General features: G+C 31.1%; 2 protein-coding genes and 1 long non-coding RNA gene across 6 annotated transcripts; all 3 read right to left on the bottom strand.

The window, feature by feature from the left end:
- Nucleotides 1-1,242: 1,242 nt before the first annotated feature.
- Nucleotides 1,243-10,049, bottom strand: LOC122635308 (major facilitator superfamily domain-containing protein 6). 2 transcript variants are annotated; one of them, XM_043825356.1, is made up of 11 exons: nucleotides 9,438-10,049; nucleotides 8,745-9,306; nucleotides 8,268-8,660; nucleotides 7,947-8,068; nucleotides 7,657-7,882; nucleotides 7,432-7,566; nucleotides 7,082-7,351; nucleotides 6,747-7,005; nucleotides 6,379-6,672; nucleotides 6,066-6,131; nucleotides 1,243-5,758 (listed from the first exon to the last, which is right to left on the bottom strand). In XM_043825356.1, the coding sequence occupies exons 1-11, from the start codon at nucleotides 9,857-9,859 to the stop codon at nucleotides 5,751-5,753; spliced, it is 2,757 nt and encodes a 918-aa protein (XP_043681291.1). In that variant the 5' UTR covers nucleotides 9,860-10,049; the 3' UTR covers nucleotides 1,243-5,750. The 2 variants fall into 2 exon arrangements, with proteins under 2 accessions (XP_043681291.1, XP_043681290.1); XM_043825355.1 differs by having other exon boundaries at nucleotides 2,007-5,758; nucleotides 6,019-6,131.
- Nucleotides 10,050-17,510: 7,461 nt separating this feature from the next.
- Nucleotides 17,511-19,053, bottom strand: LOC122635398. The gene is made up of 3 exons (XR_006328661.1): nucleotides 18,484-19,053; nucleotides 17,856-18,145; nucleotides 17,511-17,653 (listed from the first exon to the last, which is right to left on the bottom strand). It is a non-coding gene; the product is annotated as an uncharacterized LOC122635398 (long non-coding RNA).
- An 80-nt stretch (nucleotides 19,054-19,133) lies between these two features.
- LOC122635397 (gastrula zinc finger protein xFG20-1-like) lies at nucleotides 19,134-24,255 on the bottom strand. Of its 3 annotated transcripts, XR_006328660.1 has the most exons (4): nucleotides 23,929-24,254; nucleotides 23,541-23,766; nucleotides 19,270-23,396; nucleotides 19,134-19,161 (listed from the first exon to the last, which is right to left on the bottom strand). XR_006328660.1 is itself a non-coding variant. In XM_043825583.1 (3 exons), the coding sequence occupies exons 2-3, from the start codon at nucleotides 23,616-23,618 to the stop codon at nucleotides 21,396-21,398; spliced, it is 2,079 nt and encodes a 692-aa protein (XP_043681518.1). In that variant the 5' UTR covers nucleotides 23,619-23,766; nucleotides 24,102-24,255; the 3' UTR covers nucleotides 19,134-21,395. The 3 variants fall into 3 exon arrangements, 2 of the variants coding, with proteins under 2 accessions (XP_043681518.1, XP_043681517.1); XM_043825583.1 differs by having other exon boundaries at nucleotides 19,134-23,396; nucleotides 24,102-24,255; XM_043825582.1 differs by having other exon boundaries at nucleotides 19,134-23,396.
- Nucleotides 24,256-24,587: the final 332 nt, after the last annotated feature.

Raw genomic sequence — 24,587 nt, 5'->3', positions numbered from 1 at the left:
TATTGTATAGTTTTTGTTAAAAGTCTATTAAAGCTGTAGTACACATTAAATATTAATTAATATTGTTGTTAATTCATAAAATGAAGAACTATTGAATATCGTAAATAAATTTGTAGTATTTTTGTTTAGAGAGACCACAATAGATTAATTTTTGGATCTCCACTATGCGAGTTTCTTCGAATAAAAAATCTTCTTCAAAAATCTTTTATTCGCATCACAAATAATAAAGATGTTCATACTTCATCCTTTTAAATGACTCTCCCAATACATGCATATATATATGTGTGTATATATGTATGTATAGGCACACACACATACATATATCTCGAGCTCGTTTTCGAGTTATCGAAAGAACATCGAGTGTCAAGCAGGAAAAACTTTCTTGTAGTCGGCTAGACTTTAAGCTTGACTAGTGCCTCTAGATGTAATTTCTCCGATAAGTAAGAAAATCGATCTAGTTGAAATTACAAACGAATATCTTTATTTATCAACAACTAAAAAACAAAAATAAGAAAACTGAGCGAACAAAGACAAAGCAGGGAAAGAGAAAGAGAGAAAAAGTGCGAATCAATGAATAAGCGAACGAAATGCGACCGACATTTTTCTTTGTCTTCTTTTTATTTCACATAACTCTTTATTAATGTACTAATAATTTGATACTTTTTTGTGCGCTTTGAAAAAGAAATTTGTAAACTCGTGCGTGGTTAAAAAAAAAAAAGGAAAAATTAAATCTCTACTCACGGACTCTATGATCCGTTTAATCGTAGTTTTAGACAAGGAAGTGGAAGAAAAATATTTGTTTTTGCATATCATAAGCGTGCGCGAGAAATTGCAGCCGCTAGCTTTTTACACGCTCAACAATACGTATTGTTATTGTGTTTTGTAATTTACTTCGTTTTTTTCGAAAGAAAATGAGTAAGGTAATGAGCGCGAATTCAAGTTTTTTAAATAAAAAGAAAATATATTGCAAGCAGAGAATGATGTTAGCGATTATTTACCTCACACCGATACTTAACAAGATCTTTTTATAAAACAAAAGAAAACAAAAAATCTAGTTGAAAAATATTTTGGAGTAGAGAAAAAAGATATGTAAGAGCAGTCTTTTTTTTGACTTTATAGGATTATGTTTATATGATTTTATATATTTATAGGATTATTTTTATACGATTTTTTTTTCTTTAAATTAACAATTTTAAAACAGTTTTAATAGTTTTGGAGTAGAAAAGAATATATAACAGATGCAGTTTTTTTTCAAACTTTATAGGTATTACATTTGCATCGCGTGTACATGGACATTAACCATCTTCCGATAACGATCTATGACAATTAGTATATCGTTGCTAGATTTAAATAAGACAATAGTAACTGTTGCTCAGAATTAATATTGTAAAAAAAATAACAAGTTAAAAAGAAAAAGAAATTTGTAAGAAAAAATCTCGATTAATGTGAATGATCAGGTACGAAGTACGATCGATCTTCAACGCGTTATTATCTTATACATATTACAGCTTAACATTTACATGATATGTATCCCTTTTCTTTCTTCTAATTATTGAATATATATATATATATATATATATATATATATATATATATATATATATATATATAGTTTTTCTCGTATCTTCGAATTTCCATATTGCGCAAAAGAGGTCAAGTATATATAAAGACGGACAATTAAACGCTCGTAGAATTTTAAACAATCAATATAAAATAACATTTATGATCGTTCTTCTAAAATTAGCAAAAAGACGTTTCAGTGAGTGAATTTGTCTCTTATTTTTTCTTTGTTAATTCAAAATCTTTAAATTAACAGACACTTTTGTTATATTGTGTTTTTCAGCGCGGATATAAAATATAAACCTACCTTTAAACTCGCAAAGATCAGTGATGGATAACCGTAAGTTTCAAGATTAGAAATCGTTTATCAAGTTGGCATATTTCTCTTCGTATATTCCTCAACATGATTCGGGTTTAACGAGAATAAAACGATAATAACTGTTGAGTAAACTTTTCAAAGACAATTTTATTTTCAAACACACCTTTCACCAAGAGGCAGAACACTCGAATTCGTTACGTCGTCACGATATTTCATTCAAGAAAGACATCATTTTTCTTTCGAAGTAGATGTCGTTCGATTAGGAAATGGATGATTGCGTAAGCAGCGATAATAATGGAGGCACGATCGAGAAGCTTTTGAAATTGAAATTTTTTTACGTAGTCTATGATATGATAACGTTTTTTACTTAGCATTTTAAATTTTAGAATGATCATATACAACACATTTTCAATCTCGAATAATAAAACTAAAAGTGTCAGTTATGTTCGTCTTAAACAGACTATGAAATAATGAAAACTCTGGATTCTTGGATAGTTTAATAGTGAGACTATCCATACGCACGAAATGCACCCAAGGGACTCAGGTTTCAAATTCCGGCCCAGCCAGAGTCCATTTTTTCGTAAGCCTATAAAAGCTTACAATAACGTTTCAAACTAGAATTATACTACGCAACATGAATCGTCGTTAACTTTCTTACGCGCTTTAAACATAATTGTCATAGATCGCATTCTGATATTTCTTCACGGACCGAACGTATACTTTATCGTTAACACAGTATCACATTTAATATTTTGTCGAGTCTGGTAAATTATTGGTTTCTTGTTCAATCGAAACAATGCGAAATCTATATAATCTTTGTTGGTAACAAAAAAATTAACATAAACTATATATCATTGAACCAAACGAGTTTTACAACGATCGATAAGTTCTATTAATCTCTATATATAATATGACGCTATGAGATATGATAAAATTCGTTTCTTCGAAGAGGATCCATAATGATCGAAATCGAGGGACGACGATGATGATTTTCTTTTTTATCATCTTATACGAACTAGGTGACGAAAAAAAAAATATGTCAATATAAAATATGTCGTCGAACAAGTAAAGTTCATACGTTCGCTAATTTTTACGCAAGAATTATCATATAATACCTATAAGCTGATCGAGAGTAGATCGCTATGGATCATCCGATGGTCGAGATGTTGTGCATATGATACGTGAACATTATCGATTTAATGCGTTATTAATATTGTTACAAACCAATTCTACGATAATTTCATATAAGTGGGACGTGGTATCCTAAGAGATTTTCTTTCTATATATCATATAATTATCCCTCAAGGATTATTTTATAGTGAAACGTGTCATTATATAACAGTAGAAGTTGTATATAGTGAAGATAAGAAACAATGAAATATTCAAAGTCTGTTTCGTTCGACTACTATTTTTTTTATAATGATTTGATTGATTACATTTTCATACGAGTAGTTGACAAAATTACTTAAAATAAAAAAACGATTCTCACTTTTGATAAATATATTCATTATATATAATTATTATAAAGTAATAAACGAGCTATAAATCTCGGAGAATCGTACTATTCTGGGTAATCTGAAGTATCAGCTGATACTTCTGTCATTAATATTTGCATATGTTTCTCGCTTGATTTTGTTGGAAGAACTTTCATCTTTCCTATATACAAACTTTACTTAATTATCTACAAACAAGCTAGAGATCCATGACATCAGTTTTCTTGTCGATATGATTATTTATAAATATCGAAGTCTGTAAATTATCCGAATTAAAAGATTTACACACAGAAAATCAATTGTTTATTACACTATAATAATTCAACCCGATAGATATATTTAATCTTCATCTAAAATAATCACTCTGTATTATTACAACAGATTATCTTCAGTTTTCATTATTTATAAATATTTAATTATAGCGATAAAAAAACTGACATTATCGATTGATCGTATCTTTAACATATTCAGAGGGATAACATATAACATATAGTAAGAGAAATTTGGCCAAATGGAGATGCATCCATCATTATACAGATGTGATTTTTAGCCGCCGCAGATGTATATACATGACACACCTATACGCAAAAAGAAGATTGCATTATGTATTTTAAGTATTGCTTTACGTATCTCGTTGCGATTAAAAAGTTAAGATGCAAAATATCAGGTTGATTCATAAATATAAAAGAGCTATTACATAACTAAGGAGTTTATTACAATAAAATAGCATTTATTTATTAATCAATTCGATAGTTGATATTGAAGAATCAACAGAATGAAATTTTGATATCCTAAAATTCAGGGTGACGAAAAATATATTTAAAATTATTTTCATATAAAATTTAATCACAACGAAGATCTTGATTGCAATGACTTTAAAATGATTAAAACGTAAGATTCCAATGAGAAGTGATATCGATAAGGCAATGACCGCGATGCGAACTCGTTGATACTTCCTATCGAGGAAGGACGATCGATTTAAAGAACGGACGCAATACGAGTCGAGTCGATTAGAGAAGCCATCGGTTTTATACTTTCTACAAAAATAGCTTTTATATCGAAAGAGATAGAGTTTACCAGTAGTTGGGATTTTATTTAAAATTCCACCAGTTTTACTCTTAATTAAATATTTGATCGAGAAATAGATGCATCATTGTCGTAACGCGTTCGTTCTTTCGAACACGGCAACTGCTCTCGTTCTTTCCTTTCTCATACCTTATATGTGTGTGTATGTATATATATATATATATAACTTGCATGGATATATCTATATGTATACTGCTATCTTAATTTTAAGATTAATTTCGACAAGTCGAATAGGTACAACGTTAACTCTAGCTTCTTTTTTTTCTTTCTTTTCCTTTTTTTTTTTTCTTGTGCCTCGAAGGATCGGCGAGTAACATATTCTTCTGCATAGCTGTACTTGCAATAACATGTATTCGACGTTCGCTTTAATCGCGTTCTCTTTTTTCAACAGTGTTATACACAATATATTGGTATTATGTAATAATGATATCGTACCACCGGAACTACTCGATAGAATATAAGGATTATTTTTACGAGTGTATCCTTTCGGCAAATCAACGAACTTCATTCGGCAATAGGAACAGAAGAGGACTGTCAAATGAGAGAGAGAGAGAGAGAGAGAGAGAGAGAGAAAGAGATTAGAGAAAGGCATTAAGAGAACAATATTTACAAGGAATAACAGAGCATCGTCTCTCCTCCAACGTTCCTTTCTAGTTCTTTTCTAATAATCGAAAAGGAAGTCGTTGCTTTTTAGCATATGTATTTATTTTTTCGTTGAACGAAAATGGACATTTAAATATTTATCTCGAAAAGAAGACAATTCGTTTTAAACGAATCTATCGACGATATCTCGTGGAAGCGTCTAATGTAAGATCGAACGCGTTCGACGACACTTGGAGAATAATCGTGTTTAAATTCAAAATTGTCAAGTAAGAAAAAGAAAGGAGCGTCAAATCCTTAGAAATCGTCGACTTTCTCCAGCTTGTGAATCGTCGAAGAAAGATTTTCGTCGTTAAAGGCGCGTAGATCCCTCGCACGTACCTCTTTCGGATTTTTTTTTTTTTTTTGGTCTCTCGGAGAAGAAACTCGTCCGTTCTTGCGATAAGAGCAACTCTTCTTCGATATTCAGCTATCCGCAACGATGCTAATCGGTTCGTGTAAAAGATGCGCAAGACCTTGAATGAATCCAGCTGGTGGATTCCAATGAGACGTTGTTCGAGGATCGATTGCACTTAGCTCGTTACCAGTCGTAATCGTGCTGATGAAACGGATTGGTGCATGGTTGTTGGGCGTGCAAGTGGGTCTCTATCGGAGGTGGCTTCGCCAAGTCAAACTCTTTACCAACCACCTCATTATAAACCTAAAACAAAGATAGATTATCGTTAGTTTTTTGTCATCAAAGCCGACGCATCGTGGAAGATCGATTAAGGGATACGAGATCGGGACTATTTTATAGCGTTCAGAGAGTATAGCCTTCTGTAGAAGTCGCTCTTTTTTCGTTTTCCAAGCGTCATAAAAACGTCTTATTAGTTTTGTTTCTTTTCTTTGGAATTACCATTCCAAAGTTTGGTTTCGTTTCGTCTTTTTCTTTTCTTTTTAATTGGTATGATTTTACTAAACCTTGAAGCTCCTACGGATATACTCGTCCTCTCCTTTGCCGGTCATACCGTAATTATATCCGCCGCCACCGCCGCCACCGCCATTCAGGAACGGATTCGTTGGGTTGACCGCACCTATAGGATAGATATTATAGGTCACAGATTTATTATAATATACCAGACTATTCTACGCAAATTATTATTATATAGTAATTCTGGCCGATGTATCAACAAACGCAAATATTTCCTATCTAAAATGATAGGAAATACGTAATCATCAGGCAGAGTTCTTAACGACATAAATAGAAAGTAAGGGCGCAAACGTATCTATCCCATTTTTGGAATTATATTTAGTGAATTCCATTGTTTCGTAGACTTTTACCTCCGTTAGCTCCAGGCACGTCCAAGTTACCGCCAGTGGTTTGGTAGGTCGCACCATATCCAGATTCTTGATTAGCCAGTTCGTGAAGCCGAGTTGAACTGAGTGCTCTCGGGATAGCGTTGCTTGGTACACCATGAGGCGCTAGATGTGTAACCTCGGCCACTTGATGAGGATCCTCGGTTTGCGGTAAATCGGAAACAAAGCCTGTATCTTTCCTGTAAAAGTTGATGAAAATAAAGGCCGCTAAAACGACAAGGCAGGTGAGGCCGTAAACTCGGAAGGTCGTCGTGGTACCTGGAGAATAAAAGTCGTAATAAATTTTTTCTTATCGAATTGTATATTTCGAATTATATATTATTTTCACTTGCCATAAGCAGTGACAAACATGCCACCAATCACCGCACCACACCCTCTTCCGAGACCATGATGTAATCCTTGAAGAACTCCTTGGGCACTCGAACGCAAATGTTGCGGCGTGTTATGAGCGATGTAACTGCAACAAGCTGCCCAGACCGCGGCATGAGTGATCCCTTGAATAAATTCGAAAGGTAGAACCCACCACGGATTAACGAGCCAAGATATGTAAAGGAAACGTATTACGTTTCCAGCTAAACCGAGGCACAGAACCTGCGAAAAGTATAATTTTTTATTGCGAATCATATCGCAATAATATCGTTTATATCTTTTCGCTCGATATATCTACCTTAACGTGACCGATCTGTGTAATCAATTTGAAACTGAAGAAATAAGCAAAGATCTCGGAAATGTGATTTATTACGGAGGCAACGCCGAAGAGAGTAGGTGAACCACCGTAATCTTGAAGATGCCAGAAGAGAAAAGTGAAGATGAGTCCGATACCGAAGCCCATCCACCAGGCGACGAAAAGGAAGGAACTACATTTGAGATCTTTAAATTGCTTCAGAACTGTCACCCATTCTGGAATCTCTCGCATCGTTTGAGCAAACATTTTTGTCTGAGAAGAAAAAACAAAAAGAAATGACTTTTCTTCCCAGTCTTTCTACTTTTATCTAATTAAATAAAAAGAGTACAAACTTGGCCTTCCGGAGGCAACGGCTTTGGATTGATCGCAGCCGAGGAATCCTGCAGACCAGGAAGATTCAACTGTTGCGATAGCTGACTCTGAAGCTGTTCTTCCCTGGTTGGTTCAGCTGGTACTTTTGCCACTTCCTATTACAAGAAATTTCTTCTTACATTTGATGCTCTTTATTTATTTGTTCATTTAGATTTTTCTTATCTGTTCACGAAGCCAAAGCTCACCGGTTCGGAAGCTACAACGTCGTACTTGAAATTTATCTGCAACGCCGTTATAAGCGCAGCACCCATAAGAACGCAAAAGATGGCGAAGCAAATCGTGTAATTCTTTTCTCTAGCATCCGGATCGCATGGATGATCTGGGAAAGCCGTACTATGATCGAGAGCAATACCAACAAAAAACATGGCCAATCCCCATCCCAAACTTCCGAACATTCGTTGATGTCCATATCTACAAAAAGTTAAAACGCGAAGAATAATGATTTATTATGTTTTTATTATATCAATCGTTTTACCTATCGGCATCTTCACCGAGTAGAGTAATCACAGCAGAGTCCGCGAGTGTTATAGCAGGAGCTGAAAAAAACTCGCCAACTACGACTAACAGTAATAAAAGGAAGAACGTTTTGTGTATATCCTGAAAAAGAAAAAAATCCATTGTTCGATAGAATGAAAGCAAAAATTGAAAAAAAGAGAAAGAGATAAAAATCTGAAATGGATGGATGGAAAGGAGTATAACAAAAGTTATAAAAATGAATTCTACATATGAGGACTTAAAAAGCCAAGTTTGTTAAACCATTCTATTTCTTCGTACGTCAATGAAATAAAAAACATACTGGTAATCTGTATACGATGGAACTGAAAAGCGGCTTGACCCAACCCTTGTTCTCCTTTTCGTTATAATTAGCGGCATAGGTAACGGCCAGAGGACTTTGTCCGGCTGACCTTCGCACATTTCGTTTGTTTCTGACTAACATTTTGTCCGGGAACGCCTCGTCTTTCCCCTCTTCTCTCTCTTCGAGCTCTTCTTCCTCCAAAGACAGGAGTTTCCGTAGACTCTTCATACTCGACCATGTAGCTTCGTTGTTACCAAAACTGGCACGAAATATTTTCTGATCCTGACGAATTTCACGACGAACCATCGTCTTCTCTTTTGCTGGCTTCATTTTTTCCTTCGTTCGACCTTGATACGCCTTTTTAGGTACTCTGCCTTCTTCGAGGGGCTCGTTCTAAAAAATCGAAATAAAAAAATACCTACCATTAAATTTGTTCGAATTAATCAGGGAATTCATGAAGGATGCGACATTACTTACTTTGAGAAAACGTTTATATTCGAGCACATCAGCGGGACGATTTTTTCGTTGTAGAGCCTCGAAATCGATGATCTTCGCATTAGGATCGCTAGTATCGTCCTCGAAAACCAATTGTTCATACCTCAGATCTCCGGAAGAAGTATTCTCTTCGTTCGAAGCAGCTCGTCGTTTTCTTACTCGATTATTTTCAATATCATAAATTCTACGAGCTTTCCCGTTGTTATAATCATCGATCTTCTTAACTTCATCGGCCTTAGCTTGGCCATCGAATGATTTCGTACGATCGAAGATCTCGTTGTCGTCGGTATTTCGTCTCAATCTTTCGAAGACGACGTTTGCTGCGACCTCCAAATATTCGTCTTCGGTTGCAGCATTGTAACATTCGTCCAGATCGATCGATCTCTTAACGATCCTCTGTCCCGGGCTAGATGCCTTCAAGAAACTAGTATAATTCTCGTTGACCATACAACTCGTGGCAGGAGGTTGAATGAAGCCCAAGGGTAGCGTAAAGATGATCCAACAAGAAAGAGAACCTAGCAGAATCAGCTTACCTTTTTGCCACCTATGAATTTCGAATCGATATAAACTATCTGAAGTATATGAAAAGCTTTATTTTAACGAAATGTGATTTTAAAGATTTTGCAGAAAGTAAGAAAAAAATATCATACGACAGAATATCCGAAGAAGACTCACCTGTCAGCCAAAGAACCCCAGAAAGGTGCACTAAGAAATTCAATGAGAGGTCTGATCCCAATAAGTAAACCACACTGAGCTGCATTCATACCCATTTGCTTGAAATAAACTCCCATAAGAGGAAAGAGAGAGCCGAAGGCCGAGTAGAAGAAGAAATAAAAGGTCTTGACCGTGAGAAGTTCTTGATCGACGGAACCAAAGAGGTATTCTAAGAAGTCACTCTTACCCCTAATCTTGTGCGTGGCTTCCTTAGGTTCGGGATATAGCGTAGGGTCGACCTCACCCTGGGCTTGAGGATCTACCATGGGCCTAACTCCTGGAACCTGAGGAAGATTTCTTGCGGATGCCGTATGTTGCTCATCCTGTCCAATTGTTCCTTCCTGTACGCCATAGTCGTAATCCTCGTGGCCATAGTTCTGCATGGCTTTAATTCACCGGCTAACTTTCTCTCTCTCTCTCTTTTTCTCGTTCTCTTCTCTTTTAGAAGAGAGCTGATAATCTCTTTGCTCTCGTTCGAAAGTTTTTCCGAGTTTATTCTCTCGTATCCTCGATGCCTCTTTCCTCTCGTATAACCACGTCCCAATCCCTTTATAGTACCCAGTCGAATCGATGTCCCGAGCGTGCGCCACCTACTCCATTCGCGAAATCGATAGTTCAGTTAGTGCGCCAGCGCGACTCACTCTTTCGACTTCCTTTAGACAGCCGCGAAATCTCACCCGCCAAAAGCTCTACGTCTTGTCTCGTCTCGACTCTCTGGATACGATATCTCTAGATACGATACATGCCAGTTTTTTTATATGTGCGAATAAAATGTAGTAAAAGGTAATAATAAGAGAGCGTAAGATTCGTAAGAATTTGTTTATAGATTGTTTATAACAAATTGTTAAGTAATTATTAACAATACGGCGAAAATGTATAGTGTAAGATAAGTGCAGAATTCTTATTACGAAAGTTTTCTTTCCAAATTTCTATCTTTCAGTTTTGTACATTGATGATTATTTATAAATTTATCCTTTATTTTAAATAAAAATAAAAAAATTTTAATAAATATATAATTTGCATAATGATAATACAAATTTAAACGATTTTATGACAGTTACGTTCTTATTACGAAACAAAAATTCAATTTAAAAAATTATTAACAAAATCAATTTTATTATACCTATATTATTATATCTATATTATTTAAATAAATAAAGAATAAATTACACTTGAAAATGGCGTTTCTTTCAAGTCTCTACGACTTTTCGTTTTCAAGATATAGCCTTTGAAAGATTTTCATTCATAATTCTTATAGTACAGCTGTTCGTAGTAATAGTAGTAGTAGTAGTAATGTCCAGCTGGGCGGCGTAAATTCTCGGAATTTATATAGGTTAGTATGTCACTGAACCAATTTCAATGAAATTATATAGGTTAGTGAATCAACGTAAACGTTTTCCATTCACATGGGAATATCTACGGAATTAAAAGTCGTAGAGACTTGAAACAAGTATCATTTTAAAGGACAGAATTTTTTCTATTTTTTAGCTTATTGTTAATAATTAATTAACGATTTGTTATAAACAATTTATTGGAAACAAATTTTTACAAACTAAATTCACCTTATTTTGCCAAAAACAGAATTCTGATTGTGACTGATTTATAAACTTACAATAATTAACAAATAATTAATAAACAAATTACTTTTTTTATCGGAGAAACAATTCTTTTTTATATTATAATATTTATAATATATAGGTATAACTCTTGAACTAAAAGTCACAAAGACATGAAACAAATTCCATTTTCACGTGTGGAATTTTTTCTATTTTTTCAACATATTATTAATAATTAACAATTTGTTATAAACAATTTTCATAAACAAATTCTTACGAACTAGGATTATCTTATATTATCAATAAAAAAATTCAGATTGCAACTAATTTATAAAATTGTATTAATTCATAAATATAAATTTTAGCGTAGGACTTAGTTAATCAGAGAACATATTGCAAGCAACAACAACAATTCATATTTTCGAGTACATTTAATAATTTTAACGGATTAGTTAATCAAGGAAAGAGGGAGAGGAAGATTTAATTATTTGTTTTTAAATTGTAAAAGGAAATTCTCATTTTTAATTTTACACATTGTAAACATAAATTTGTTTTGTTTCTTTTGATTTGACGTCGATCTACGCAAGAGTCGCAAAAAAAATACAAAAATCGTACTCATTTGTATATCAAAGTTCATGTTTCGACGAGATAAACTGAATCATACGTTTGTATTCGTATGTACGTATTATGTATCTAAAAAATGATAATATGATAATCGTAAAACGACTCATAAAGGTTGCATTAGAACTGCAAGTTCAGCAATTAATTTATCTTTCGCAATAACAAAATATTGCTCGGGATTGACGTTGCTCATTTTCTTTCGCGGCAAAACTATTATACGTATTGAAAGTGTACACATATATGCACACACACGCGCACACGCACACAAATTTATTACACATATTTCATTTTACGTTTCATTTTCATTAATCATTTTGGGGTCAAAATTTCACCCATGATAATCTTTAATAATTGCGAAGAGACATGCGCCGAAGGGAACTCGCAACGCGAGACGTCACATTCTCCTTTACAACGCGCGGAAGCTTGGACGTCTCTGACCTCCTTTTTCAACGATGACATAATTCGTCTTTATATTTCCTTTTCCGCCCCTTCGTCGATAAAGGGATCGAGCTACGCAAGTACGTACGTACGAATGTAGATTGATGTGCAATATAGATGGAAGTGCAATGTAGAGTTGCAATATAGATGCAATAAAGAAAAAGGAAGCAAGAGGAAGAGAGATAAATAATTTTATCACACATAATATAAAATAAACATAGAAAACTTGGATAGTAGAAAATATAAATACTTTATGAATTATATCGATTGGTTTTGATTTTGTTTTATAACATGGTCTTAATGCACAGGAAACTTATGAACAATTAAATGGCATAAAGTTAATGAGTAAATCAGAGATATTTCATATGTGGCAAGGTTGTTACGATCGATACAAAATTAAGTTCTCATGACATAAAGTATTAGTAAACCAATAGGAAATGTGTCCCTAAATTAGAATATCTCATCGTAATTGGCAACTTTTCTCTGCATCTCTGTCATAATTCATAAGGTTTCCAATAATACCTATCGACTTTTTTTCGAGTGGCCTTTCGAGCGACCTTTTGTATCAGGTTCACTGGAATAATTCGAATTTATAAGAAGGAATCGAGCCGTGAGCCCTTCGCTCTGATTAAAAAAGTGACGAGAAGGATCGATCGATGAGACGACTGACGAACCGTATGCGAGAACGGCACGTGTCTGGAAAGAACGGAATCCAAAGACGCATATACTATATCTATCGCTACTCGAGCTTAGCACGCGTCAGTCGCGTGCGAATCTCTTTCTCTAATCACCGCGATAATGACTCGTTGAAAAGAGCTTCTGTTGTTCAATGAACCTTTCGTTCACCTTTCGATCGATCGATCGATCTCAAAACATAGAGATCTTGAAACGATCAAATTATTTCTAATATCTAAAGCTAGATCATTCGTTACCATTTTTGTACAGTACTTATAAAAAAGGAATAATATTGCCGTGTGAAATTTTTTCATTTAAAAGTTATTCGTATACATTACTTTTGTATATTAAATAGAAATTAATTTAAAACTGATATGACGAAATAATAATAACAATCATAGGACTTTTGAAAAATTTCGTAAAGTAGTCTAATCTAAAGTCTGTTGATTATCGCCTGGCCTATGCATGAACGATGCATGAACGACGTATGAACAGCGTGTGCATGACGTCTCGATGCGTCAGAGAGAAACGAAAACGTTCCATGTTAGTCCTTGACATGACGATCAAATGGACTGCGTTAACAAAATGGCCCTATTCGTATGACGCTTCTTCTGTAAATTTATTTCAATCATCTTTCGTATTTTTAAGAACGATAAAATATCGGAGTAACGAAGAAGAATGGATCTTCAAAAGAAGATTTGCTATAAATAAATAAAAACTTGAATCGTTGATATAAATAAATAATTTGTTTATTCGATTGTCATGCTACAATATTCATAAAATATGTAGATTTAATAACATTTAGACTTAATTATGTATAAATTATGTACAAGTTGAATCGCGTCGATGATGCTTGAATAAACGTGCATGCTTGATGCGAGTCGATTAATTTAGTTTTGCGAGTTTAAGATAACTCGTGGGATCAGATCCATACGAGAACGATCAGGAGTAGTCGCAGAAGTCGATGATGGTGCTGGCTTCGGTGGTCCTTGGAACATGCAGGTTTTGGCTGTTTTTAAAAGACGGCCGTTATTTGCGGTTCGCCAATAAACTGTACGGACTGCCTGCTTTCCGGCTACATAACTAACTGCACCACCGATCAGCATCTATAACGAAAAACGTAACGTTTCGTTAGTCTTCTTTTTTTTTGAAATCTGCAAGTAATTCAGGAGAAATATATCTTAAAATTCGCACATATGCAAATAGTAAATAGCGTGTTACTCTGTAGCACTGTAACAATAATTCCAAATCCAAACGATTAAATGTACATATTTAGAAAAGAAGCAAAGAAGAAACGTACCTTTATTTTAGTATTTGGCTTATACTGGTTTCAATGACTAGATAGTACGAATATAACTGTGCTTCCAGTTATATTTCCAAGTTTCGAAATGCCAGAACAAGGCTTCGATCTTTTGTTTCCTTGTCTTCACCTCATTCGTGATTCTTCGCTTTGGAGTGTGGTAGACTGATGAAAGAGCGCTCACTCCGGATAATTTATACGATAAATCGAGTGTCACGCGTCATCGAGATAGCGTCATTCACGGCGTACGATTCGTTCGTACTACTTGGAAAATCTCTCAGCGATTGGTGCTGGGATAAAGACGTTTTCATTTTTTTTCTTCATTCCCTCGCGTCTCGTCATCCTTCGTCACGAGAAAGATATAGATAAATCGTTAGAAATTCTCTCGAACAAAAGCCGGATCAAACTCGAAACCGTCGTAATTTTTCGAGAAATTTTATTTATTTTTATACGACCGACAATTATAATGACTTTTATATTTTGCGTTTATTTATTTTCGATCGTGATGTCTATTTGTTCTGTTATGTCGCACATAAAATAATTATCTCTCTCTCTCCCTCTTCCTCTCCCCCCCTCCTCTCTCTTTCCTATCGAGTTTGTAGAAAGTAAGTACTTATTATAAGTACATTATCTATCCATCTTTCTTTTCTACCCTCTTCTATCTCGTGAGTATCTTGTGCCCGTCGATAAAAAACGTAGTCCACCTTCAGAGATAATGCTTGAGAAAGTTCCGTTTACGCGTCGATGGAAAGTTTATGACGATTAGAAGAGGTTCACTCGGGTCGCACGACAATTAAAGTAATACATATATATATAAGCGTAACAATTTCGCTAAAGCATTCATGAATAAGACGTAAGATGAGTTTGCGAAGTGTGTCAAGTAAGCAAAATGACATAGTGAAATTTTTACATTTCTTTTCATATATAGTTTTTCAATTATGAAATTGTTGAACAATCGTCGAGAGCTATAAAATTAAAAATTCATACGATATGGTGAAACAATTTACTTGCATAAATGAAACGATTACCGGTGCCAATGAGTCTGGAGCGGTAACAACTCGTTTCGTTATCTTTAAAGAGCACGCTTCTTTCTTATCATAAAGTACTTTATCCACTTTCCATTCGGCTTCATCATTTCTTTCTCTATTTTTCTTCTTTTATCATTTACACGACCATATCGTATTCAAGACAAGATAAATGATAAGATATTGAAAAGATATACTTATAGCTAAAAATAAAAACTTTTAGTCATCATCCATTTTTTCATATATTGATTGTATGTATTGTAAAGACAGATACCTTGTATTTAATATTTGTTTCTTCTTTATGCATAAGAAGCATTTATTGAGAATATTATTCCATTATTGATAAAAACAAATTGCTAACATTTAGATATTCGAAATTAAAAGTTCATGAAAAGTTTTTTACAATGCAAGATTTTATAATTGTTGTCAAAGTCTCATTAACCTTGATAAGTTTTAACGATTGATAATAATTATCTTTCGAGTTTTCAAGAATAAATCTTCACGATTGTAGAACACTTTAAAAGTTTTCTTGATCGAAATAATGAAAATTCAGGAAAATATTCTAAATACTAATTTATTTTTACCAATAATATTAACTTGAATACGTATGTCTGATTAAAAATATAATTTATATAACTTGCAAAAATAAATTATAAACATTTCAATATTTAAAATATTTTATAGACTCCAAGCAATAATAAAAAACCATAAAAGTTAATAACAAATACTCAATAATTGAGAAATAAATGATTAAAGTTTATCGTATATATTGAGATGTATTTAGTATATCTATATATATAAGTGGCTGTAATTGACTATCATGTTGTCGCAAAAATGCTCGATTTGTAACAGGAGCACATAATAGAAAAGGAGGTCGTTCCATAAAAGGCGCGAAAATATAATTCAGAGTGCGACGCTAGATGGTACTAGGAGTATTAAAAAAATCTATTATAAAGGTTTTAACTACTGATTCCCACGCTAGATGGCGGCAGGAGTATTTAAAATTCTATTATTAAGACTTTAGTACTTATTCCCACGCTAGATGGCAGTAGGAGTATTTAAAAATCTATTATTAAGACTTTTAGTCACGCTAGATGGCGGCAGGGGTATTTAAAATTCCATTATTAATACCTTTAGTACTTGTTCCCACGCTAGATGGCAGCAGGGGTATTTAAAACTACATTATGAAAATCTTTAGTGCTTATTCCTACGATAGATGATGCTAAGGATATTAAAGAATGAGAGGATTTCTATTTAAATTAAACTTTTTTATTTTCATTTTCATTCATTAATACATAGAAAATACATTGTATAAGATAATTGTATAGAAACTCGCTTTATCATATAAATTGAGCTTTAATATAATATAATATAATATAAAATACATAGAAATATATGGAAGATAATTATAATTATAAATGTTTAGTAACATAATTAACAATTTCTTTTAATTTTAATATATTTTTTAATGAAATTATTATATTATTAGTAAGAATTGTTTTAAAAGTCGCTATGTAGTGAGAGAACGAGAATTAAATTACCAGAGATAGGTTCTTCATTATTTTTTATGCCATCTAACGTTGGAACGAGTACTAAAAGTCTTAATAATAAATTTTTAAATACCCCTGCCGCCATCTAGCGTGGGAAACAGTAGTGAAAACCTTCATAATAGTTTATTTTAATACCCCTAGTACCATCTAGCGTCGCACTCTGAACTATATTTTCGCGCCTTTTATGGAACAACCTCCTCTTCTATTATGTGCTCCTGTTACAAATCGAGCATTTTTGCGACAACTTGGTAGTCAATTACAGCCACTCATATATATATAGATATACTGAAACATCGCTATATTTGTAAACTTTAATAATTCATTTTTCAGTTATTAAACAATCTTTATTAACTTTTGGGGTCTTATATTATTCTTAAAAGTCTGTAGAACATTTTAAACATCTAAATGTTTATAATTTATTCCTAGATATTAAATAAATTACATTTATTATCAATGAAATATATTTAGGTTAATACGTATGGGTATTATTTATAAAATAATTAATTATTAAGATTATTTCATGAATTTTTATGACATCGTATCAATAAAGAGAGTCCTCAAAATATTCTACATACTATTATTTATACGATTTTTTTCTGAAAATTTCATAAATAATTATTATTAATCGTTAAAACTTATTAATGTTAATGAGACTTTGACAATAATTATAAAATTTTCAATTATAAACAGCTCCCCATGAACATTTAAAATGTTAACAATTTGCTTTTAAAAATTAAGTAAATAGTACTCTTAATAAGTGCTTCTAATTCACAAGAAGATTTCACAATTATTAATTACAAAATCAAAAAATTTTGTGAAGCATTTCAATTAAAATAATTAAATCTACTATTTAAAGCATTTAATAACAGCTCCTTATACTTGATGCGATGATGAGAAAATTACTAAAGATGAGATGTCAAATCTCTTCTATGTCAAATAACTGTTTTAATTTTGCGATAGAATATTTACATAACATTTAAAAAAGAAACTGCAATGAACATAGCGTAAGTACCTGAAACATTAAATATTATTATTACTTGATATCATAATTTACAAAAATTAACATTTTCTTTAAAAATTACAATAATTGAAATTCTAATAATAAACACAAACAATGTATTACATGTCAATAATAGAATTTGTATGCACAATTATTCATTTTTACTGTCTTATGTTTCTAATTATAGATATTTATAATGAAAAATATCAATTACCATCTCCATTACAACAGATACAACTTTAATTTTGCATAATACTGATTTTCTTCAGATATAATAAATTATAAGAACTGGTCAACGATTTGCACTTAGTAGTAACACTATATTTGAATTGTCTCGTCTATAAAGTCACACAGGAGATCTACAATATAAAAATATTATACACAAGAACAAGATCTATAATTCATAACAATTTGAAGTATTGATAGTAAAGTGTAATACCATTTCGTAGGCATTTCAATTTTTAAAATTTGAAGATTGCCTTTTTATGGATGCTTTTTGACGATCTATTACATGAAATAACAAATTAACTGTATGTTCTTCAATGTGAATCAATTTAATAACATTATTAAATACATAGTATCTGCTTTTATATCAGTTTCGAAATTAAATTAATATAGAATGACATTGTCTACAATTACATTGCAAAAAATAACATTGTGCAGTAATACTTATACAACATTGTACAGTTATTGTATAATAACAATGAAACAATAATAATAAAATTTGTTATATTAAATATTCTTGTTGCACAAGTATTAAATAATCTATAGTGTATATTTAATTTTCTAATATTGAAATACAATTTTGAATTTATTTAAACATTATATAACGATTAACGTACCTTGAATGTAAAGTAATATTAATAGAAAATTTCATTAGAAGGAAACTTTAAACTCGCGGTCGAAGGACACTGAAAAAAGCAAAAACAAATGCGCAATCCGTAAATAACTTTGAGTGGCCTTGTAATCAGTCTTTTGTTGTATTTCGGTAAGTGAACGTCGCACCTTTCTCCTTATATACTCGTTCGCTAGAATCATTTCTCTCGTCGATTATTTTACTTTCATTTAAAAAATCTATAGTATTGGTATATACTATTTAAACAATATTGTATTTGTTTTATCGTAATAAATATTAACGTACCCTGAATATAATGCAATTTCTATTAGTATTTTGTTAAAAGTTCAAAACGACAGACAAACATGTGGTTAACTTTTATGGTAGGCAGTTCAATCTTCTATTAATTTTTGTGGTGCTTTCTGAATTCGTTCTTATATTTTCAGATATTACTTCATGTTATAAGAACATTTTTGACTGTAAAATGAAGTGTGTTCTTTAATGGGAATCAATATATAATAATAAAATATTCGTTATACAGTACCTGTTTTTATAATGTATCCAAGTAATATGTAAAACTTTGTACAAGTTTTGTTTATCTATTTTGAATGCACAATAAAAGAACTCTGTCTACAATAAGAATATTTTTTTAATTTCTTCTCATCTATGAGATAATACAGGAGACCTACGAAATAAAAATATTATTTAGAAGAACAAGATTCGACGTTTAAAAAATGTCAGAGTATAGATAGTAAGATGTAATACTTTTATCTATAGATTTAAATTTCTTTACCTTTAAAAGGGATTTTGATAGATGTCCCAACAATATATTATTGTAGAAAAATTTTTTTATATTATTGTAGACAATCTATTACATGAAATGAAATTCATTTGTATGCGATACTCAATTATATTGATTTGTCCATTTAGAATAAATTATTAAGAATGCAAATAATTTTATTGTAATATAATGAGGATAATAGTTTTTCAAAGCAGTAAAAACAATGGGCATATTGTAGTCATAATTATATAGAAAATATTATGTACTTCTTGTATTCATTTAAAACAGATTATATTTGTTAGGAACATTTATGATTTAAAAGGCACATAATATTTTATCAGATCTTTAAATTTAAAAATATTTTGTGTGTTTCAAGTCTGATAAAACATACTAAATGCATAAAATTCTATGCATTTTTAGTGATTATTTTAGTGATTACAATAGAATAAGAATTTTGTCCATAAATCTTTGCTAGGTTTGACAATAACATATCTTTAAGATATTTACTAACACAATTTTCTAGTCTTTTATTACATCATATGTTTATATGTATCGAGATATTAAAAAATTATATTATGTATAGAAATGATATAAGCCAAAATTGCATGTATATACTTCTATATATCATAAATTATAGATTCATTCTTACTGTACATTTTTTTTTACATCATAAGTTAACATGCTTATATTTGTTATGATGTATTACTTTTGTCATGTTTAGATTTTTTCAAGAATAAGTGATTATTAAGTGCATATATGAAAGATGAGCACACTTCTGTATCCATGTATATATATTGCACATTTGCCATAAAAAAATATTATATGTGCCATCTTTTACAATTTATATATATATATATATATATATATATGTATGTATATATATATATGTATATATATATGTATGTATGATGTATGTATGTATGTATGTATGTATGCATGTATTTACGCTTTGTTCACATAGTAGGTATACATATATTATTCTTATAATACAACAAAATACATCTACAGAGATTGGCAAGAAGTAACATAAATTGCATAGAGAGAGATCTGTATAACAATATATACTTATTTGAAACACTTAACACTTGTAAGATATTGAATTTAATATTAAATTAAAATTATAATTTATAATAGTAAAATTGTAGCACCAAAATATTTACATTTTTTAAATCATGTTAACATTACTAGAGCTATTTAAACATCACGTACAATATTGCAAAAGAGAATAACAAAAAAGAAACTAAAAGAACATCTTTCAAATTAATCTATTTATCTGTGCGTTAAGTGATATGTATATCTAATTACGTCTTATGCTCAGACATATGATGACAGTAATATTTATACATTGGTCAATGAGATGTGCTCAAATTTGTCATAAAATGTTATCTTATACTGTTCTCATAACATTTTCAAATAAGACAAACTTGCGTAGTAATAAATTTATAAATCAAAATAATAATTAATATACTATCTTTAAATTACGATTTATACAAATGAAAGATATGGTAAATAATGTCAGCAAAGGCGGCAATCTATCACAGTTCACACAATTTATACGATCTATATCTAATTATAGTCCTTATTTCATAAATAATACTCAGCTAATCTGTAATTTATTAAAGGCTACTTAAAGTTACAAAAAATACGTTTTCGATTATATGTCTCTTTAGGGAAATTTAAAAATTTGCACTTTTCCAATTTCATAATAAAAATATCGCACAAGCCACTGCTGCAAAGCTGATTAACTATAACAATAATCAAGATAATTAGAATTTCTTCCATTAGTAAATGTGCTTCATGCTGAAAAAATATGTGATTTATTTAGAAGAAATACTAATTTTTAATATGTTTTATTTTCTTTGCAGCAGAATCCTACTTAAAATAAATAACTATAGTAATAACATACATTTATATTAATCATTTATTTCTCTATCATTGCAGAAAAAGCATAAAGTTTAATGTAGCCTTTATAAAAGTTTTGGTGTGGAATGATTTGGAAATTTAACTATATCTGTTCATTATGTCTGTGCATGTGTAAATTTATCAATGTAATGATCAATATTCAAACATTACGACATTAAGAACTTAGCTGTCATCAAATTCGTTTTAATTTTCATTTATAAATCATGAATTTCATATTATGAATGAAGACAAACACCATTTACTTTAATACCATTAGTTTCTAATGAAACTTTGTTTTGTTTTTCTTGTTTTATACTTCCTTTATCAGAGTCAAGAATTTTTTTTTCTGTATCATTAACACCTTTTTCTTCAATTTTGCTATAAACATCATTCGAATTATCATGATCTTTTTTTTCTACTTTTTTAATTTCTTTACTCTCTGATTCTGTTTCTGTAGTTTTAATATCTGTATTTATTTGGTCATCACATTTCTCTTTATGAGAATTAAAATCATCAATGGTTGTAAACATGCTATTACAATCAGGACATTTGTGTGATTGTACCATTGTAGAATGGGTTTTCATATGTTTATCAAGTGACAAATATGAAGAACAGATGAAATCACAATCATTGCAACTAATGTTCTCATTTTTATGATCATTTGTTAAATGCTTTTTTAGATCATACCTATTACCAAAAGACTCTTGGCATAATCTACACATAAAAGGTTTTTCACCACTATGCATAGCAACATGAATTTTAAAATACCAATCTGTACTAAAGTGTTTGTTGCAATAATTACATTTCAAGTCTTTTTTTCTACTTTTTTTTCGTAAGTTTTTCTTTATTCCTGATTTTTTACGCTTGTGTGATTCTTGTTTAGGGCTTTCTTCAGGATTGATATTTGACTTATCTATAGTTTTTGGAGATATAAGTGGCTTTATATCTGGTACAGTTAAAGCTGGCACTGAATTATCTGCCATAATACAAAATTTTGGAATGCCTTGTGTTTGATGTAATAATGAAGGCTGTGTTATTAAGTTAGTTATTGGTACGACACGAATGGGTGTTAAAAATGGTTTAGAATGAAACGATGAAGTTGTAACAACATGAGATTGTGATAATAACCAATCATTCAATGATATAGACTGTAAATTGGTTTGAGATGAGTTAGTAAATTTGATAAACTGGCTTGGGATTGTAGTAGTTGAAGTAGTAGTTACAAGTTTGCTGTTCAGTGTAGTAGTTAACTTAGTTTGTGTAATATTATTTTCACTAGAACTCGAATTTTTACTTAGTACTACACTTTGTTGTGGAAATACAAGAGGTATATTTGGCATATATTTTGTAGAGATGTTACTAATGGTATTTGTTTGCTGATTAATTTGATTAAATGAGGAAGTTATGGTAATGCCAGATTGATGAGAAGATTGTGTTTTTGGAATGATAATTAATTCTTCGTTTTTTCTTAAAACATCCATAGCACGATTATATCCTGTTATTGGATCCATGTAATCTTGCTTTTTTGTTTTTGCATCTTCTAACATTTGTAATTCTCTTTCACGCATTCGCTCTTTTAAAAGTTGCGAACTGTCTGCCTTATTATGTCTATATTCATTCTGCCTTTTACAGTTTTTATGGTGTATTCGAGATTTTCGTGTTTTCAGGGTGATACCGCAAATGTCACAAATTTTAGACTTATCGAATCTGTTTAGCTTTATAATTGCTCTACGGCAACGATCATGATCGATACTCAATGCATCACAGGAACTGTTTTTACAATGTTTCCATACAGGTGCATTTATTTCATGTTCTTCTATATTAACAGCTAACATAAGAGATATTCCATCATGGTCTATACATTGTTCAACAGTGACATCACAAGTAATGTTTTCACAAGGTCCATAATGTCCACAATTCTTCTTTTTTCTTTCAATAGGAAGCAATGCAATTTCAGACTTCCCTTCAGTTTTTGAAGGTAAAAGATTTTCATCATCCACATTTTCTTCTTTACTTGATTTAGTAGAAAATACAGTAACATCTGGCTGTTTTATTCTATTTAAATCTGTATTGATACCATTATTTTTACTTCCAAAAGTACTTGTGGAAATATTTACAATATTTGTGTTTGTAATATTTGATGTCAAATTTGATTTTGGTTGAGTATTTAATGGAATAGTCTTAATAATAATATTAGGCTGATTCAGAAGACGTTTTACCGGATCTGACTGTAGTATCTGTAAATTATAAATATTATTATAAAATTATTTGAGTAGATGAAATAGATCATATATAGATTGCAGTTAATTTATTCATCAATTAGTAAATTGTTTTTCTTATGCGATATATTATTATTTTTATATATTTAATTTTACGCTTACTTCCGTTAAAGTCTTCTCAACACTATTCGACTGTAATTTATTTAAGTTGACAAGTTTTGGCAGTGAAGTATAAGCCATTTTAAATACAAATTAACACAGATTTATATTTTTGCAATTCTTGTTAAATGTTTAAAGTATCTATTGTGATACTTTATAAATGATATCAGAAGAACAATTTTAACAAATATTAAAGCAATAATTCGGACTGTTATTTCTTGAGTTCTTTCTGAAAAATAGATAGGAATTAAAAATATTTTATTCTTTTAGGAAAGATAGGTTAGTTGATTACAATCTTCCTTATTGGATATACAAATTAACATAATCAAAAATTAGAAAAAGATATTTAATAAACATTGCATTTACAAACGTTAGATTTACTTTCTATTACCTGTGATCAATGTAAAATCAATGTATAATAATTTATAACAAAAATAAGTATACAATTTTTAAACTCCCAGACATATTCTGAATGATTTGTCTTTTTTTTGTTTAGCATTTTTTCAAGTATCATAATTTGTATATTTTCTGTATACATTGATTAAATAAGACAAATCATTATACCTTACAAAAAATGTAATGAATAATCGTACTGTATATCTACACTTCACCGTGATTGCCGGTAATCGTAAATTCCCAATAGCCATTTTATTAACGAAGTTTTCATATTTACACACGATCATCAATGTGACAGTTCACGACATAACTAAAAGTAGCTGTTAAGGTTGTTCATCACCTCTTGCTTGAAGCGTATGTGACTTCAGCGACAGATATGGATAAAATATGAACTACAAACGCAAGCGGGAAACACTGTCGTTGCCATGAGTCTATCGTATCAGTCTATAAGTTCGTTAGATATAGCCTACTTGCACATAACATAACGATCGGATTAGTCTGAGTTAGAATGGAAAGTGTTAGTGAGATTCAAATTCAAACTTTTCATTTTCACGTTTTCATCCACATTTATATCCTTCTTTAATGATGGTGTATCTATCGCAGTAATTCATGACGACATAGCACCGCATTTATTCTACGATATAAATAAAAAAA

Source organism: Vespula pensylvanica, chromosome 18 (genome assembly GCF_014466175.1).
Source record: "Vespula pensylvanica isolate Volc-1 chromosome 18, ASM1446617v1, whole genome shotgun sequence".
Lineage (NCBI taxonomy): Eukaryota > Metazoa > Arthropoda > Insecta > Hymenoptera > Vespidae > Vespula > Vespula pensylvanica.
Note: the sequence above shows the minus strand (reverse complement) of the source record. Positions and strands in the feature narration are given on the sequence as shown.